We start from the raw sequence: 17,724 nt of genomic DNA, 5'->3' as shown, positions 1-17,724 counted from the left end.
GTAAAGAAGCTTTCACCACTATCTTTATCCAAAAAGTCTCGCCCCCAAGCCACTTCTATAGGATAGGAAGGCAAAGGTCCAGCACAGCACACTGGGGGGTCCTCATGTTTCAGACCTGAACTTGCTTCATCCTCAGTCAGTATGGCCAAAGGTCAGGAATCCTAGGAGTTGTAGTCATAACACCTTCATGATAAGAATAATATTTTAATTGAATTTCCTATTGCATGAACTTGCAGTCAGTTTGGATTCATTATACCAGACATAAACCAAATAGAAGATGAATGCTATGAAAGGGAAAGATGCAGAACATAATACTAAAGAATATAAGAGAATAACTAGACAAAATGATGGCGATCCCCAGTCTGACTACATGTTTAAAGTTAAGTGGATAGTTAGTTGCCAGGTAGGAAAAGAAGCTGGAGAAGCTGTCCCTTTATCTCAGTGTTGTTTTCCCAAAGGACCCTGTTCCCCTGCCATTTTTATAGGAACTTACAAGCTGTCAGGCTTTATATATCTGATATTCATGGCCTCTCTATTCCAGTTGCTTCAGAAAATGAGCAGGAAGATGGTATTGTATGCAGGACCTGTTTCTGGCTTCTCATAGGCATCAGGATGGGCACCTTAGGAACAGAATGGTAGTTAATAGGCCTTTGGTCTGATCCAGCACAGCTCCCAGTCCCTCAATGACCCTGTCCTCAGTCCTTCTGCAGCAGTTATTATTTGTTAAAGTGTAAAAAGATGGGAGATGAAACCATGGATTTTCATCTACTTATCTATCAGGACCCTAATATATAGCATAACAATTTATTTGTATGCATTATAGTTTGATTTTGCTGTTTTTCCCAGGGGGGAATATATGTAGAACAGATGAATTCCTTTGCAACAATTCACTCTGCAAACTCCAGTTTTGGGTTTGTGATGGAGAAGATGACTGTGGAGATAACTCTGATGAGCTCGCTGAAATATGTGGTAAATTTTTGTCTCCCTTCATTTTGAATGTCGCTGTTGTTGCTTTGACTGGCTTTAGAATGCTCTCTTCCATATGTTGTGTGGGCCTCCATTTGGTGTTAATAGATATTCATATTTTTATAGCAAACATTGCATGTACCACATTTGAAAGGGCAATTACCCTACCATAGGATCCCTATGACCTGGCCCATAAATGGAAGGAAGACCAAGCCAAACAGAATATCTTATTCTTGTTTGCTTTGCCTTTCCCACTGCTACCAGGTAGAAGTCTTTGTTTTCCTCAGCTGCCCAGCTGGTAAATACCTTTAAACTGTATGTGTATGGTAAATCTAAAATTTTACCCACCATGAGACCACAGGGGTTTAATTTTAAAAAAATCCTGAAAAGGTACTATTAAGAAAAAAGCTTTTAACATCGGAATAGTTACAATGCAGAATTGTATGCATACTCACCGAAACATAACAGCAAAACATAACTTGACAGTGCCTCTATATTCTTTCTAAATGCTTCCCAGCAGTAGCTTCATGTTTGAATTATTAGTTTTTCCAGGCATTCAACTTCTCCCCAGCACTCAGCTCCTCTAAAACTCAGCTGGCTGGGTTTTTTCCCCACCTTTGGCCCTTCTCTTCTTTCTCAAAGTAGACCTGGTGGTCTAAGACTTTTCTGAGTTAAAGCTAGCTAGTTCTCTTTTAACTATTAACCAATGAGGAAGGCTTACCATTGCCCATTTTTTCTCAGAATGGATTCTTTTGCATCCAATGGCTGAGCAAAGTTCCTGATCTGTAACTACATCTTCTGTCTCCTCTCTTGTGTTGTGGACTTCCTGACAACTGCCTGAATCTTTGGTTCCAGAAGAAACAGAGAAAATAACCCTTTCACATCAGCATGTGTATGTGTGTGTGCACATACAGCTGTTCTCCATATACCCACAGAAATATAGCAGAACCTCTTATTTCTTTTTTAAGTTTACTCTATGTCTGACCAGGCACTGATTTGAGACTTTTTTAAATCTCTCAGATGTAGCAATTAAGTAACAGCTTATAAGTCATAATATTAGAGGAAAAGTCCATTTAAATATAAGTTCTCATATAATCACTTTTGCCTCATTGATGAAAAGAAATGAGTAAATCTAAAATATAGGTTTTCTATGTAATTCGCACCATAGCATTAGAACTGTTTTTTTTCCCCTTTTTCACAGTAAAATTTCCATGTCCCCCAACAAGGCCCTATCGATGCAGAAATAACAGAGTCTGCCTGAGACGTGAGCAGATTTGTAATGGGATTGATGACTGTGGTGATGACTCAGATGAAGATCACTGTGGTGAGTAATTGTAATTTGAATTACAATAAATAAGATAATTGTTCTAATTTTAATTATGAAAATGTGCAGATTTTATTTCCTGCCCAATGCTGCACAGACATTGTGTTTTGTATGTAAAATTGAAAATTGCGCTATTCATAAACTGAATCTAGTAGGTTCATGATGCTTGAATGGATAACAAGCTCTGACTTGAATTCAATGTACTTTTTTTTATAATTCATTGATATTTTCATGCCTGCTCAGTCTGTATGGGTGGCAAGCATAAGCTGTCCTACAACAAATGCATTTTTGAGTCCACCTCTGCATTTTCTGCTTGCATACTTGCAGCATCTGTCTGTAGTTCTACGTTCCTTTATTTTTACTTAAAAAAAGGGAGTAGAGTGCAGCTGATAACAGCCATTCAGAGAAGACATGTATACCTGAGATTATGATGCATGTGGCCAAAAACACCATATCATGCACATTATGTCTCCAAGATGAATGCACCTTCGTGATGTACCTGAATAAACATTTGATGTCATTGTTTTCAACATCCCTTAATCACAGAACTTGTCCAAGTTTATAATGTTGGATTTGTAATTTAGTAGAAGAATTGGGATTATGATATGTTAGGTTCATTTATCACTGGTCTTGTCCTGGCTAGGCTTGGAAGCAAGTTAACATTGTCAAGGAAAAGAATAAGCTATGTAGAACCAAGAGGAGGCAGCCATATGGCAGGACTGTAGAAATTTCTCAACAGACATGGATTATAGAAATTCTTCCAGCAAAGCAGTAGCTATTTGTTTACTCACCACAATGCCATCAGCAGTTCATGATAAGGTTTTTGTTTTTGTGGTGGCAGTGGTTGTGATGATGATGATGATTTCTATGTTACCCAATTTCCAAATCTTCCAGGATGGTTCACACTAGTGAAACATATTACCCCAGGTATAATTCTCTGTCCATGTCAATTAGCAGAAGAGTGCATTTGGGAATGAAGGAGGAGGTGGAGGGTAGGCTGGGCTGTCCACTTTCATTGGCTACCTATATGCTTATGAACCCAAGATGCTTGTTTCAACCTAGTTTTATATAGCTTGGGACTGCAAATTTTGTTGCGGCACCTCCACCACCTGTCTCCTGCCCAAACATTACAATCAGTTGAGGCCTGCCAACTTGGAGGATGGCTCTGAGGGCAACATCAAGGGGGAAGGCCTTCTCAGTGGGATCCTTCCAGCTGTGGAATGCTCTATCCACTGAATCTCCTTTGCTGCCAACCTTGTCATTCTTTCAGTGCCAAGTTAAAATGGTGCTCTCTGCCAAGACATTTAAAGACAACAAAGGATATTTAATTGCTTGCGAGAGTATGCATACCAGGTGTTTTACAGGTCTATTCTCTATTGTACGTTGTTTTACCTGTTTTTATTTTGCATACTTATTTATAGCATTTTAGAAAAGAATATTTTGTTTTTTTACAAACCAGTGTGCATCACTCATAGAGCTTCAGCTATTTGAAGGAATAGAGAGGAGGAGGCGGAGGACTGTGAGTGAAGGCATAAGCTTTCTTTGGTATCTGGTTTCCTGGCCTGTTATCTTTTTGGCTTAGTGAACAGCACAAACACCACTCTGTGGAGCTAGCATGTGTGCTGTACATGCGTGCCTCCTAGGACAATGTGTGCTCCAGTAGGAGAAGCAGATCCCTGTATGCACTGACACATTCCCGAGTATCGGCACAGCAGGAGTCTCATCATCTAAGAAGCAGCATTGTATCTTCAATACGTCATTCTTACTTGTTCCATGTATTACAACCAAAAGCATTCTGAAATCTTATTGACTTCTGATTTTTTGCAGACAAAGCTACATATAAAGCAAGACCTTGTAAAAGAGATGAGTTTGCTTGTAGCAATAAGAGGTGTATACCAGTGGAACTACAGTGTGATCAGTTTGATGACTGTGGTGATGGATCAGATGAGCAAGGGTGTAAAACAAGTAAGTTGAAGAAGCTACCAGGTGATCATTCACACGGGAGAAAAAAACGGCATGGCTCTTTTATTCCACACAAAATGCAATCTGCATAACCTTATAGATTGCTTAAATTAACACAAATGTGAACAAAGCATAACCTAAACAACTGTTCTATCACTTGCACAGGTGCATGCTAAGAACATAATTAGTATTATGTCCTCATGGGACAGAATCACTTATGCACCGAATTTTGTTTGATGTGTGCACTGCAGCAGGTAAATTGCCATTGCCAAAGGGACATGTTGTTGTCCTGTTCTAAAGATGAACATACTTGTCCATTTGTATAGAATTCTCTTTCAGGGACGGGTAACTGCTGGGACTTGGTAGGCCATACTGCACCCTCCTTGGACACTCTGTGGGCCACAGTACTCCCTAGACTCCACCAGAACTGGCCTTCACCAACAATCCTACAGTTTTGCTGCAAATGAGCCATGTGGTGAGCAACTTCCCCCTGCAAGATTAGACTCCCGAGAGCCCACCAGTGCCTTTGCAGGCTTACAGATCTATGCAAGTTTGCTCAAAAGTCAGTTCCACTGTACTCAATAGCACTTTCTCCTTAGTAAGGGTGTTTAGGATTACAGCCTTAGTTAAGGATTACAGACTTAATTATTTAAAGTAAGAGGTAGTGGATGTATAGCTAGACCATCCTGGAAGTGAAAGGCTACAACCCATTTAGCAGTTAGGGTAATTGGGTCTAATAAATGTTGTCTGACCCTTTCGACATCTCACTCAGGATAGAAGCCTGAATCCCAGCACCAAAAGAATAATGCCCATGAATCCATCTAACTGTATGGATTTCCATGAGCAAGTGTCTCAAGTGACTTCACACTTATTGTGTGAATATAGCAGTTTTATAGTGCAAGTCAAGGGCTACTGAATGTTGAAGATAGCGAGAGAGAGAGAGAGAGAGAGAGAGAGAGAGAGAGAGAATGGAAAATGACCCACCTGAAAGTATCCTGGAGGGTATAACCAGGGTCAGGGGCTGTCCATGGTACAAACTTAAAATATTCTTGACTTTATTCTGCTCTCCCCATATTTTCAGCTTCATGGTAATTCAGACATCATGATTGCAGGAAAGACAAAGGCGTTTTCTATAAGCAGCAGACAGTGCTACAGGTCTCTTTTTCCATGCTGGCTAGAACGCTGTAGTAGCTGCTTAGCAGCAGTTTTAATGGATTCCAGGTTGTATTATTTAGACATCATGACTTCATAACTACATTCACATTTGTATCTCTGTTTTCCTATATCCAAGACTAGCTAGTATGATGATTTGGCCTGGCCATTAATCTCTTACGAATTTGCATTGGTGCAGGGAAGGCAAAATCAGTCTTGCCAGGTAAAATTCCCTTTTGGCATTATCAGTCAGTGGCTGGCTGATGTCCACAACCATGAACCCATGCTTATAGACAGAGCAGGTCAAGCAAATCTGTGGTAGTCATTGCAGGACAATGCGCTCAGCCAAGGCTGTGGCTCTCTTTAAGCAGTTGTGGTGCAGGCTGGAGTGAAAGTCTTTCCCAGCTTGTTCCCATCCCCTTCCCTCCAGCCTACTGCATTCAGTTGCACTGTGCAGGTGGGGAACTGTGTGAGCACAGCAAAAATACCTCCCCTTTCCCTCCATAGCCACCTGTGCCTCTGCACAAACTAGAGCCCTGGGTTTTGAGAGGCCACTCACACTTGCTTTGTTTAAAACAGAAGGTAAGCTGGAAGTGGTAAAGGAAAGGAATAGGAGAGGATGGATAAACATTTCTGCTTTTCCGCACCATGGAAACATGGCATATCAATGCAGCAATCCTGTGCACATCTCTCTGCTTTTCTCTCAGTGCTTATGACTAGCTCACTTAAGAACAACAGCATTTGAAACTGAGCACTTTGGTAAACAAGCTTCTGTGTCAGCTATGGGAAAAGAATTTGGCTGTAAATATTCTGCAGTTAACATGAAAAGTGTTGCTACTTGCAAGTAAAATCCATTTGATTTTTTGCAGAGAGCTTTTGCTAGTGGGTGGTATAGAAATAAATATATCTCTTTATTTATTTTTAGGCTTAACTGAATATAACTGTGAAAATAATGTGAATCCTTGTGGTGATGATGCATTCTGTAATAAAAACAAAACACCACTTTTCTGTCAGTGTAAGTCTGGATTTGAAAGGAACAAGAGAAACTGGCAATGTGAAGGTATTTTGTCACAATCAGTTTGAAATATTTGTGTTATAAATTTTTTTCATTAAGAAGTGTCACATGTCTGAGTCTCTATCTGGTTACTGTTCCTTAACTATTTTGCTAGTTCGAGCAAGTGATGTACCATTGGAGAGCTGAGAGGAATAGACAGGATACACCTTTCAAGGAACCTTCCATCTTTCATGAAATCCATCTATTCAATTGTACCTTCCTGGAAGAACTAGGGAACGATCGCTATTCACCTTGTTTCAGTTGCCAACAGAACATTTTGTGATAACAGCTATTAATGCCAAACCCCATCCATATTGTATGGATGTCTTGTATTGTATGTTTATATATTGCATGTCTCAACCAATATATTTCTCCTTAAGAAGGACATAATGTCTTCCATACTTACAGTATCTGAAGCACAGGGTCAGGAATAAAATGGTTATACCATACTGCACCACAGTTAGAATCCAATATGTAAAATCCTTAGTTAAATCCAATATGACATGAGTGGATTTCCTCTGACACAAAATGACCTCCTGTGCGCTATTCCCCACTGCAGCCCTTGCATCCCCCCCATCTGCTCCAGTGTTTCCCTCCAGAGCAGATGGGAGACAAGTTGGGTGGGTGCAGGTATAAGAAAAAAAAAAGGATCTTTCAGGGGCCTATTTTAGATGGGCCTGTGCATTGCTTCAGTTGTCAAGCATACAACTGACATGTTTTACAATTACTTCTATATTCTTTGTACGTTATCTGTTTACAAAACCAGATCTTTTAAAAGGAATATACTGTTTCACATTTCAGTTCAAATTACTAAAAAGCAAAATAAAATTCCCACACTATCCTTCATTATCATTGCATTTTTAACACGTCATAACTAGGGAATTATCTCACAAATTGATAGTCTTCACCTAGAAATCAAGCCATTCTTTCCTTACTGTGGTGAATCTGCTTCTTATTTAAGTTTTGAGATATACTCACACATGTATGTCAAGACTTGGATCTGTATAGATTGGAGTATGTTTTTGCTGTTTCGCTGGACTGCTTTTAAACCATCATACCAGACAATGTGAAAATTAGTCCTATGCCCATTCTAACTAATCACACTCCTTTTAACATCTAGATTACATAGAAATGTAGCATAATAGTACCCCATAATATACCAGAGCCCAAATCTGAAGCTCTTAAGTATATTTTGGCAAGGTATTAATGTTATGAAACTTAATGGTCAAGCATGCTTTTGGGATCCAAGTTTTCCCCTGTTCATAGTTATGATACTTTAAGCAGTTGCAATTGCAATCCTACATACACTTACCTAACAAGGAATTCCATTCGTATGTACATCCAAGTAGATGTCTACTCGATTGCACAAGATTTGCTTGGGGCTATTTAAAATTTGTTTCGGTTCAGTTCAGTTTGGTTTTAGTGCTGTCTTCCACAAGCTTATGTACATTTTGTTTATAAATAGAATTAAACCAACAAGAATTTCTTTTCTAGATATCAATGAATGTGTGATATTTGGCGTCTGTTCCCAACGCTGTATCAATGTAAAAGGATCATACAAATGTGCTTGTGAAAAAAATTATAAAGAAAGAAATAATAGCTGCATTGCAAAAGGTAAGCTGATAAAAATAATTGATTGTTCTAGGGGACAATTCAAGCAAGATCATTTGCTGCACAACAGCATAATGTTCATGTGTAATGAGATCTGAGGACTGAGTAGAAAACATTTTACCTTCTACCCACCTCCCTGGGTGGATGTGCATATTGAAATATTGCACCAGGGCAATCCAGTGAATGGAGTTTTTCTGCACAGCTTCCATATCCTTGCCCAGCCCTCCCATGTTGCAAGTTACTCATGACCTGGATTTTGAATAACTTGCATAATACTGAAGGAAAGAGAGATGGTGGGGAGTGGCTATAGACATCCCATGCTTCTGACATCCCAGGTAAATTGTTTCCATGCATGGCCACGCATATGGGTTGGGAGACTGGGTGGGACACAGCTGAGCCTGTGGGGATCCCTCTTTATGTACATGCCCTTCGTGAGCAAATGCTTACAGCTTTGTTCTGGTACATCAACTTCCACAGGTCTAATGACAATATGGTTAATAAAATATATACACATCTAAGAATACTTCCAGAAGCTCAGACAGGAAGACTGTAGACAACAGGGTAGTTGGCTGGTCCTGACTGGTCCCTAAGGCTCAACATTAAATACAAACATCCCCCACACACAAATGTTGAATGTGTAGGTCTCCTCAAGAGACTACCGCAACACCCCTCTCCCCTTCACACCTATGTTGTTTCTGTTTTTGAATACTCAGGCAGCACAACTGGGACAAATTAACTTTTCCAAGTTCATCGTCAAGCCCCAGTAATTCATGGAATGTTAGCCTCCTCACCCACAATCAAGGCATGCCTATTTTAAATTGATTGACCCGAAATTAATGATCAGCACCTGCATGTACAAGGGTGAGTTGGCAGACTTCTCTGGTCAGCTTTGATGACAAGAGGAGCATAAAAGGGGATAGCTGTAAAATGTCTCACCATTTTCCCCCTTACATGGTCTGTCTAACTTCTAGCTTGATATTTCTCTCTACCCATCACTACTGTACTTTAGCTGGCCTGCCTTTCCTCATCCCCATGCCTGTGTTCAACTCCCATCAGCTCCAAAATGCATGGCCAATGTTCAGGAATTTTGAGATTAGTAGCTCAAAGTACCAGAAGGCTAGTTGATCAAGGAATGCTGTCCTAGAAAATAAATGGTTCCAGTCAAGCAAAAACCCAACCCGACCCAAATAAATAAAACATAATATCCTGCCAAACCACCCAAGAACTGAATTAAGAACTAAAAAGTAGCTGATAACAGTGCTAAATACAGATTTAAAATTTCAATAAATCACAAGCTTGTGACAATACAGAAGTTAAATAATTCACAACTTTCAGATTCAAAAATGCAGGGCATGTATTCATGCAGCTAAATCAGATACTCCCTTAATGAAATCACCAACCTAATCATATTGCCTATAAAACTTCAAAGAATTTAATTTACTGTAATTTAACTATGGCTTACAATTTCTATTGCTTATCTGCCCATTCTTTTCAGCATATTCTATAAACACTAATAAATAGGGTTTGGTCCCAAAAGATACACTTTTTTATGGAGAAGCAGTTCTTGCATTCATGAAAGAACAACTTGCTGCTTCATGCTCAGGCATGAAAAGGTGAAAGTACATCAGAGTTGATGATCTGCATGCACATTGTCTTGCAAACTGTGAGAAATGCTATGGAAATCCCCTTTTACTTAGCACTGCTTGAATCGTTCTACAGGTATTTGCAGAACAAATCTTGCACCTGTTTTTGGTCCATGCATGGTTCATTGGATGCAACTCATGCAGCTGGAAAACAGCTGTTGCAGAGTCAAGGATCAGTATAAATGACTGAAATGTCAGTACAATTATGCTGCACTGTAGCAGCTGTAACTTCATGCATTCCTCATTTAATAAATCCTCTGTTAAAAGCTAGGATAATTTTATGCATACTATACATATGAAGAAATTAACATCATTTTGTTAATTTTAACAATAAGGTATTAACCTGATAACTTATTCATGCATTTACATTAAGATAGGAAAGCTGCATAAAAGATGATAGAATGTAAAACAGAAAATGAATGTATTGTTAACTTTTATTATATTGACAGAAAGACATATTGAGCTAATACTGAGAATAGTTTAATGTCTATTTATTATATATATATATATATATATATATATATATATATATATGAGACACCTGTTGATTAAACCATTAAAATGGAATTTATTTGTAGGCTATTAGCTCTCATGCTTTGATCCCACACTACGCTTAGTTCTGAAATTATCTTAACAGTCTCATTGACTTCAGTGGGATTTGAAAGTACCCAAAAGTAAGTGGAGTGTGGATTGCAACAGGAATTTACAGAAAGAAATTATCCAAGTGGATATATATTTTACATACATAAAGTGCATTACTTCTTATTAGTTGAAATTTACTTTATTTTTGTATTTCATTACAATAATCTCCAGGCTCTGAAGATCAAGTTCTCTACATTGCTAATGACACTGATATCCTGGGTTTTGTATATCCATTCAACTACAGTGATGTTCATCAACAGATTACACACATTGAACATAATTCAAGAATAACTGGAATGGATCTGTACTATCAAGGAGAAATTATTATTTGGAGTACTCAATTTAATCCAGGAGGCATTTTCTATAAAAAGATCCATGAGGGAGAAAGGAGACAAAGCAGCAGTGGTCTGATAGTAAGTAAACTACACTGATATATTCTTGCAAAACTTTGTTGTGGAATTGATTCTGTCCCTTTGCCCTTCTCTTTCTCTTTCTTATTTTATGTATTACATATGAACATTCTAAAAAAAAAGTCCTGAACAATTGAGATTTAGAATCATAAAATAATAAGATTTGGAAGGGGGCAATAAGGACATCAGGACCAACTTAATAAATACATTCTGCTTAATAAATACATCCCGCTTAATAAATACATTCTGCTTAATGGTTCTGGCTGCATTTCGAGTGTCTTCAGTGTGGGAGAGCACACAACCTTCCTGGTCATTTGGTTCCATTGTCATCTTGCTCTGACAGAAGGTTTTTCATGACCTGCATCCAGAATCTGGCTTCCTATAACTTGATTGAGTGCATTACTCTGTGATCTGTGTATTGGGTTGATAAGGAAGAGAACCAGCCCTCCTCCACATTGACATCCTTTCAAGTGTTTGAAGCACGCCATCATGTCTTCCCTCAGTCTTCAGTTCTCAAGGCTAAAAATGCCCAGGTTTTTTCATTTTTCCACAGGCCTTTGTTTCTAGTCCCCTAATCTTCTTGGTTGCCTGTCTCTGAACATTACCTAGAAATTATTTCAATGGATAGACTTTCAAAAGGCATTCCTTCCTTAGCTAGAGGTGCATAGCTAGCTTGGGTTACGCTACAGCAAACTGGCATCAGCAGATGGCTAATGAAATAGAATTTGGGAAGTCAAATATGGGAAAGGCAGAGCACCGTCTATGGAATGCGCTCCCCAGAGGGGTCTGCTTGGCGCAGACATTATATGTTTTTCAGCGCCAGGTTAAGACCTTTTTATTTCATCAATATTTTAATAAGCTTTAATATTGTATTTTTAATATTATATTTTTAACTGCAGCCAGAGTGATTCGATTTGTTTAAGTTGATCTTTATGTTGATATTTTATCATAATTTATTTATTTTGATATTTGTATTTTATTTATGTAAGCCATCCTGAGGCTTTTGCAATAGGATGACATATAAATATCACAAATAGATAAATAAATAAATAAAATCCATTGAATTTTCTTCCCTCATCAGATCCCTCATACATTCTTAGGCTTGCAGAGAACATGCACAATGGAAACACTATGGTTGTTCCTGTTGACAGCTTGCTTTTTCAGGTTTTCCTAAATGGAACTAGAAGTTTAACCCGAATACTAACACCCTGCATGATCCCAGTACATTCAGGCAACATGTGGAAAGGCAGCCCCGGGGGGTGGGGGGGGGGTCTTGTTGATAGCTCAGGGACCCAGGTATTCCTAAGCCTCACCCAAAACTGAAGGTTGACCTCCACTATAATACCAAAGTATAATTCCCATACATTCAGATAACATGCAGTCAGGGTAATCTTGTTGACAGTTTGCTCTTTCTGCCAAATTAAGGTAGTTCCCATCTCCTGGATGTTAAAACCCTCTGGGTAAGAAAACAAATTTACCTGAAGCTGAAAACCAGCCTTAACACTCAGATATATTCAGTGTACATTCAGACCAGATGCACAAAAGCAGTGTTCCAGGGCTTCCTACTGAATAATATAGGCTATTTCCAGACCCCTGGACATGCATAGGAACCAAGCGCTTCCCAGCCATAACTATAATGAGAAGCTTAACCTGAAATGTAACACCCCGATACAATTTGTTAAACATCCTGACACCATGCAGAAAGGCAGAACTCAGGGTGTTCTTGTTAAGCATTTACTTTCTTTGTCCATTCAGTCATATTTCCAGGTCCCTAAACATACACACGGACACAGGTTTTCCTAACCCCAACCCAAATCTGAAGCCAAAGCCCAATCCTAACTATCAGGCTGTTGTTGTTAGTCACGAAGTTGTGTCTGACCCATCGCAACCCCATGGACAACATTCCTCCAGGCCTTCCTGTCCTCCACCATCCCCCAGAGTCCACTTAAGCTCACACCAACTGCTTCAGTGACTCCATCTAGCCACCTCATTCTCTGCTGTCCCCTTCTTCTTTCGCCGTCAATTGTTCCCAGCATTAGGCTCTTCTCCAGGGAGTCCTTGCTTCTCATTAGGTGGCCAAAGTATTTGAGTTTCATCTTCAGTATCTGGCCTTCTAAAGAGCAATCAGGGTTGATCTCCTCTAGGATTGACAGGTTTGATCGCCTCACAGGAGTCTCCTCCAGCACCACAATTCAAAGGCCTCAATACTTCGTCTCTCAGCCTTCTTATGGTCCAGCTTTCACAGCCATGCATTGCAACTAGGAAAACTATAGCCTTGACTATACGCACTTTTGTTGGCAGGGTGATGTCTCTGCTTTTTAGTATGCTGTCTAATTTGCCATAGCTTTCCTCCCCAGGAGCAAGCGTCTTTTAATTTCTTGGCTGCAGTCCCCATCTGCGGTGATCTTGGAGCCCAGGAAAATAAAATCTGTCACTACCTCCATTTCTTCCCCATCTATTTGCCAGGAAGTGAGAGGACGGGATGCCATGATCTTAGTTTTCTTAATGATCAGTTTCAAGCCAACTTTTGCACTCTCCTCCTTCACCCGCATCAAGAGGTTCTTTAGTTCCTCTTCACTTACTGCCACTAGAGTGGTATGATCTGCATATCTGAGATTGTTGATATTGCTCCCAGCAATCTTAATTCCAACTGGTGATTCATCTAGCCCCGCTTTTCTCATCATGTGCTCTGCATATAAGTTAAATAGGCAGGATTACAGTATACAGCCTTGCCAAGCTCCTTTCTCAATTTTGAACCAATCAGTGGTTCCATGTCCAGTTCTCACTGTTGCTTCTTGACCCGCATATAGGTTTCTCAAGAGACAAATAAGACGGTCAGGTACTCCCATCTCTTTAAGAACTTGCCACAATTTGTTGTGATCCACACAATCAAAGGCTTTAGCATAGTCAATGAAGCAGAAGTAGATGTTCTTCTGGAACTCCCTAGCTTTCTCCATGATCCAGTGTATGTTGTCAATTTGATCTCTACTTCCTCTCCCTCTTCGAAATCCTGCCTGTACTTCTGGTAGTTTTCAGTCCACATACTGCTGGAGCCTAGTTTGTAGGATTTTGAGCTTAACTTTGCTAGCATGTGAAATGAATGCAATGGTGCGGTAGTTTGAACATTCTTTGGCATTGCCCTTCTTTGGGATGGGAATGTAAACTGACCTTTTCCAATCCTGTGGCCACTGTTGAGTTTTCCAAATTTGCTGGCAGATTGAGTGTAGCACTTTTACTGCATCATCTTTTAAGATTTTGAATAGCTCAGCTGGAATACTGTCACCTCCACTAGCTTTGTTGTTGCTCAGACTTCCTCAGGCCCATTTGACTTCACATTCCAGGATGTCTGGCTCAAGGTCAGTGACCACCCCATCATGGTTATCAGGGACGTTAAGCTTTTTTTGTACAGTTCTTCTGTGTAATTTTGCCATCTCTTCTTAATCTCTTCTGCCTCTGTTAGGTCCCTGCCATTTTGGTCCTTTGTCATGCCCATCTCTGCATGAAATGTTCCCTTCATATCTCCAATTTTCTTGAATAGATCTCTGGTCCTCTGGGGGGAAAAACCCCAACATTTTGTTTCTCCAGTCTCAGGTAGCAAAATGAGGCATTTCATCAATTGAAGGGTGTGAAGCAGGCATTCCAGTGTTAGAGATATGAATTTAGCCCCAGTAATTACCACACAGATCTCTGCTCCTCCCTATTCTATTGTTTTTTTCTATTTCTTTGCACTGTTCATTTAAGAAGGCATTCTAATCTCTTCTAGCTATTCTCTGGAATTCTGCATTCAATTAGGTGTATCTTTCTCTTTCTCCCTTGGCTTTCGCTTCCCTTCTTTCCTCAGCTATTTGTAAAGCTTCCTCAGACAGCCATTTTGCTTTCTTGCATTTGTTTTTCTTTGGGATGGCTTTAGTTGCTACCTCTTGTACAACGTTGCGAACCTCCGTCCATACTCCTTCAGGCACTCTGTCTATCAGATCTAATTCCTTAAATCTATTTGTCACCTCTACTGTATATTCATCAGGGATATGATTTAGGTCATACCTGAGTGGCCTAGTGCTTTTCCCTACTTTCTTCAATTTAAGCCTAAATTTTGCAATGAGAATCTCATGATCTGAGCCACAGTCAGCTCCTGGTCTAGTTTTTACTGACTGTATAGAGCTTCTCCATCTTTGGCTGCAGAGCACATAGTCAATCTGATTTCTGTGTTGACCATCTGGTGGTGTCCATGTGTAGAGTCGTCCCTTGCGTTGTTGGAAGAGAGTGTTTGCTATGACCATCGTATTCTCTTGACAAAATTCTACCAGGCTGTGCCCTGCTTCATTTTGTACTCCAAGGCCAAACCTGCCTGTTATTCCAGTTATCTTTTGGCTTCCTACTGTAGCATTTCAATCCCCCATGATGATAAGGACATCATTTTTTGCTATTAATTCTGGAAGATGTTGTAGGCCTTCATAGAACCGGTCAACTTCAGTCTCTTCAGCACCAGTGGATGGGGCATAGACTTGGACTATTGTGATGTTGAATGGTTTGCCTTGGATTCTGAGATCATTCTGTCATTTTGGAGATTGTATTCCAGTACTGCTTTTCCTACTCTTTTATTGACTATGAAGGCTACTCCATTTCTTCTGAGGGATTCTTGCCCGCAGTAGTATACCTGATGGTCATCTGAATTAAATTCACCCATTCCTGTCCATTTTAGTTCACTGATTCCTAAGATGTCGATGTTCAGTCTTGTCATCTCTTGTTTGACCACATCCAGCTTGCCTTGATTCATGGATCTTACATTCCAGGTTCCTATGGAGTATAGATCTTTGCAGTATCGGACTTTCCTTTCACCACCAGGTATAACTGCAACTGAGTGTCCTTTCGGCTTTGACCCAGTCGCTTCATTCTTTCTGGTGCTACTAGTACTAGCCCTCTGCTCTTCCCCAGTAGAATGTTGGACACCTTCCGACCTGAGGGGCTCATCTTCTGGCGTCATATCTTTTTGCCTTTTGGTACTGTCCATGGGGTTTTTATGGCAAAGATACTGGAGTGGGTTGCCATTTACTTCTCCAGCGGATGATGTTTTGTCAGAGCTCTCTGCTATGACCTGTCCATCTTGGGTGGCCCTGCACAGCATCGCTCATAGCTTCATTGAGCTACGCAAGCCCCTTCACCATGACAAGGCAGTGATCCATGAAGGAGAACTATCAGGTATAATCTTTCAAATTCAGAAAATATATCCAGAGTTAGCACTTGTGCCATGTTTTATAATTCACTTGGCTTGACCAATCTAGGCTATTTCAGCTTCTGGACTTTTGTTATAGATGAGTGGAGAAAAGAGATTCCTAACGGCAGATACATATGTGGCATATGTAGGAGTAGAAAGGGACCCAACAATTCTACAATTAGTCTGTAAAGTTCCTCAAAAAGCTTGAAACGTGCACTCTGAAAGAATGTTTGCACAAAAAAGATCTTTAGCAAAAAATAAAATAAAATAGTACAAAAGACTCTCACTTGAGTGGCATTATTATATGAATGAATACATTCTCATTACAATTCATGCTTAGTGCAAATGAATTCTTTAGCATTTAGAACAAAGACCACAATCCTGCATACGTGTTCTTGGGATTAAGCCCCATTGAACTCTATAGGATTAATAGTATGCATAGAATCCGTGTGCAAGAATGGTGTCCTTACAGCTTGTACATTTCTGAAACAATTGGCTTTTGTGTGTGGATTTCTGTCATGAGCTGTGAAAGTGCCTTTTGAACCTTTTATTCTTTACATCACAGCACAGCTTCCTTTGGCATATGTATCATAAGAGCTTTCAATATTCTAGAAGGAAAACACTGATTGTAATATTACAACCATTTTATTCTCAGTCACTGGCTGTTTTTGTTTTGCTTTAACTCCTTAGATGATTCAGGTGCCCAGCCTCCATACATGTACCTGGGAATAAGCCTAATTACATTCTGTGGGGCTTGCCTCAAGAATGAGTCGCTATGGGTTTGCCCTTTGATTGACTTAGTGCTGGTATATATGTTATCCTTTCATCTTGGATTGTATTATCAATTGCTGTAATTTTATTACTTCTTTCTTATTTGAGTTTGTTCATTGTTTGGATCAGGGAGGAGGTAGCAAGGATGGGAAACCTCTCATCCTACTGACTGGATGTAGTGGCCAGTGTTCCCCCTCTGGCCTGCAAACTTCTGCTGTTGCCTCTGATAGCAGATGAGAGATAAGAGGGTATTTAAAGGCAATTGAACTTTAAGCTGAAAATTAAAGCTATATACGCTTCAGGCATGAGAGTCATTGCCCTCAGGCTCCTCTTGAGTAGGCTTGCTTTAGAATTGAGCTGTGTTTCCTCTGCTTGAAGGGAAAATTGGTAAGTGTTACAACTGCTCTTGCACACTTTACTTTCAAAGGCCTTGGCTCCACCCACAACTGGAATTCAGTTGCAAGACCTTTTGCAAAGTGGAATTTTGCCCCCCAGCTGAAAAAGATTTGGCACTCCTGGCTTGGAGAATTCATTTTTAGAAAGCAAGTAACAGATACAATAAGAACTAAAAACTCTGCCCTCCACTGGCTTAAGAGGTGGTGAGACAGAACAGTCTCAGCTTCGCTTGTTTATGTGAGGCAATGGTGATGCTTTAGCTCTGTCACAACAGCTATCCTAGGATACCACTTGGTTGCCCCTTTTCTTGGTGCAAGCAGAAAGTAAGACAAGTCCTGCAAGTCCACTTGTTTCTCCCTGCTGCCCATCCACAAAGACTGGAGTTGACATAAACATGGTACTAGCAATTTATGTGCTGGATCCTGTACTGAAGAAGCTTAAAGAGAGGTAAAACCCTCTGGGCAAAGTCATTGCACAAGCAATGGTTTCCAAGCAATACTGTTATAAGACTACCGTGAATGAGCTTTTCTTTAAACTTCATTTTAGTGGAGAAGAACTGCTTTTGTTTTCATTTTTGAAGG

General features: G+C 39.9%; 1 protein-coding gene across 1 annotated transcript in view; it reads left to right on the top strand.

The window, feature by feature from the left end:
- Positions 1 to 17,724, top strand: part of LRP1B (LDL receptor related protein 1B) — a 730,365-nt gene that overhangs the window by 635,234 nt on the left and 77,407 nt on the right. Inside the window, exons 72-77 of the mRNA XM_044438491.1 lie at positions 847 to 969; positions 2,168 to 2,290; positions 4,118 to 4,255; positions 6,330 to 6,464; positions 7,953 to 8,072; positions 10,526 to 10,767. Coding sequence (XP_044294426.1) covers positions 847 to 969; positions 2,168 to 2,290; positions 4,118 to 4,255; positions 6,330 to 6,464; positions 7,953 to 8,072; positions 10,526 to 10,767 — 881 coding nt within the window. The remainder of the gene's footprint in view (positions 1 to 846; positions 970 to 2,167; positions 2,291 to 4,117; positions 4,256 to 6,329; positions 6,465 to 7,952; positions 8,073 to 10,525; positions 10,768 to 17,724) is intronic.

The sequence above is a fragment of the Varanus komodoensis genome, unplaced genomic scaffold, assembly GCF_004798865.1.
Source record: "Varanus komodoensis strain SLA01 unplaced genomic scaffold, ASM479886v1 scaffold32, whole genome shotgun sequence".
Lineage (NCBI taxonomy): Eukaryota > Metazoa > Chordata > Lepidosauria > Squamata > Varanidae > Varanus > Varanus komodoensis.
This window is presented reverse-complemented; position numbering and strand designations above follow the sequence as displayed.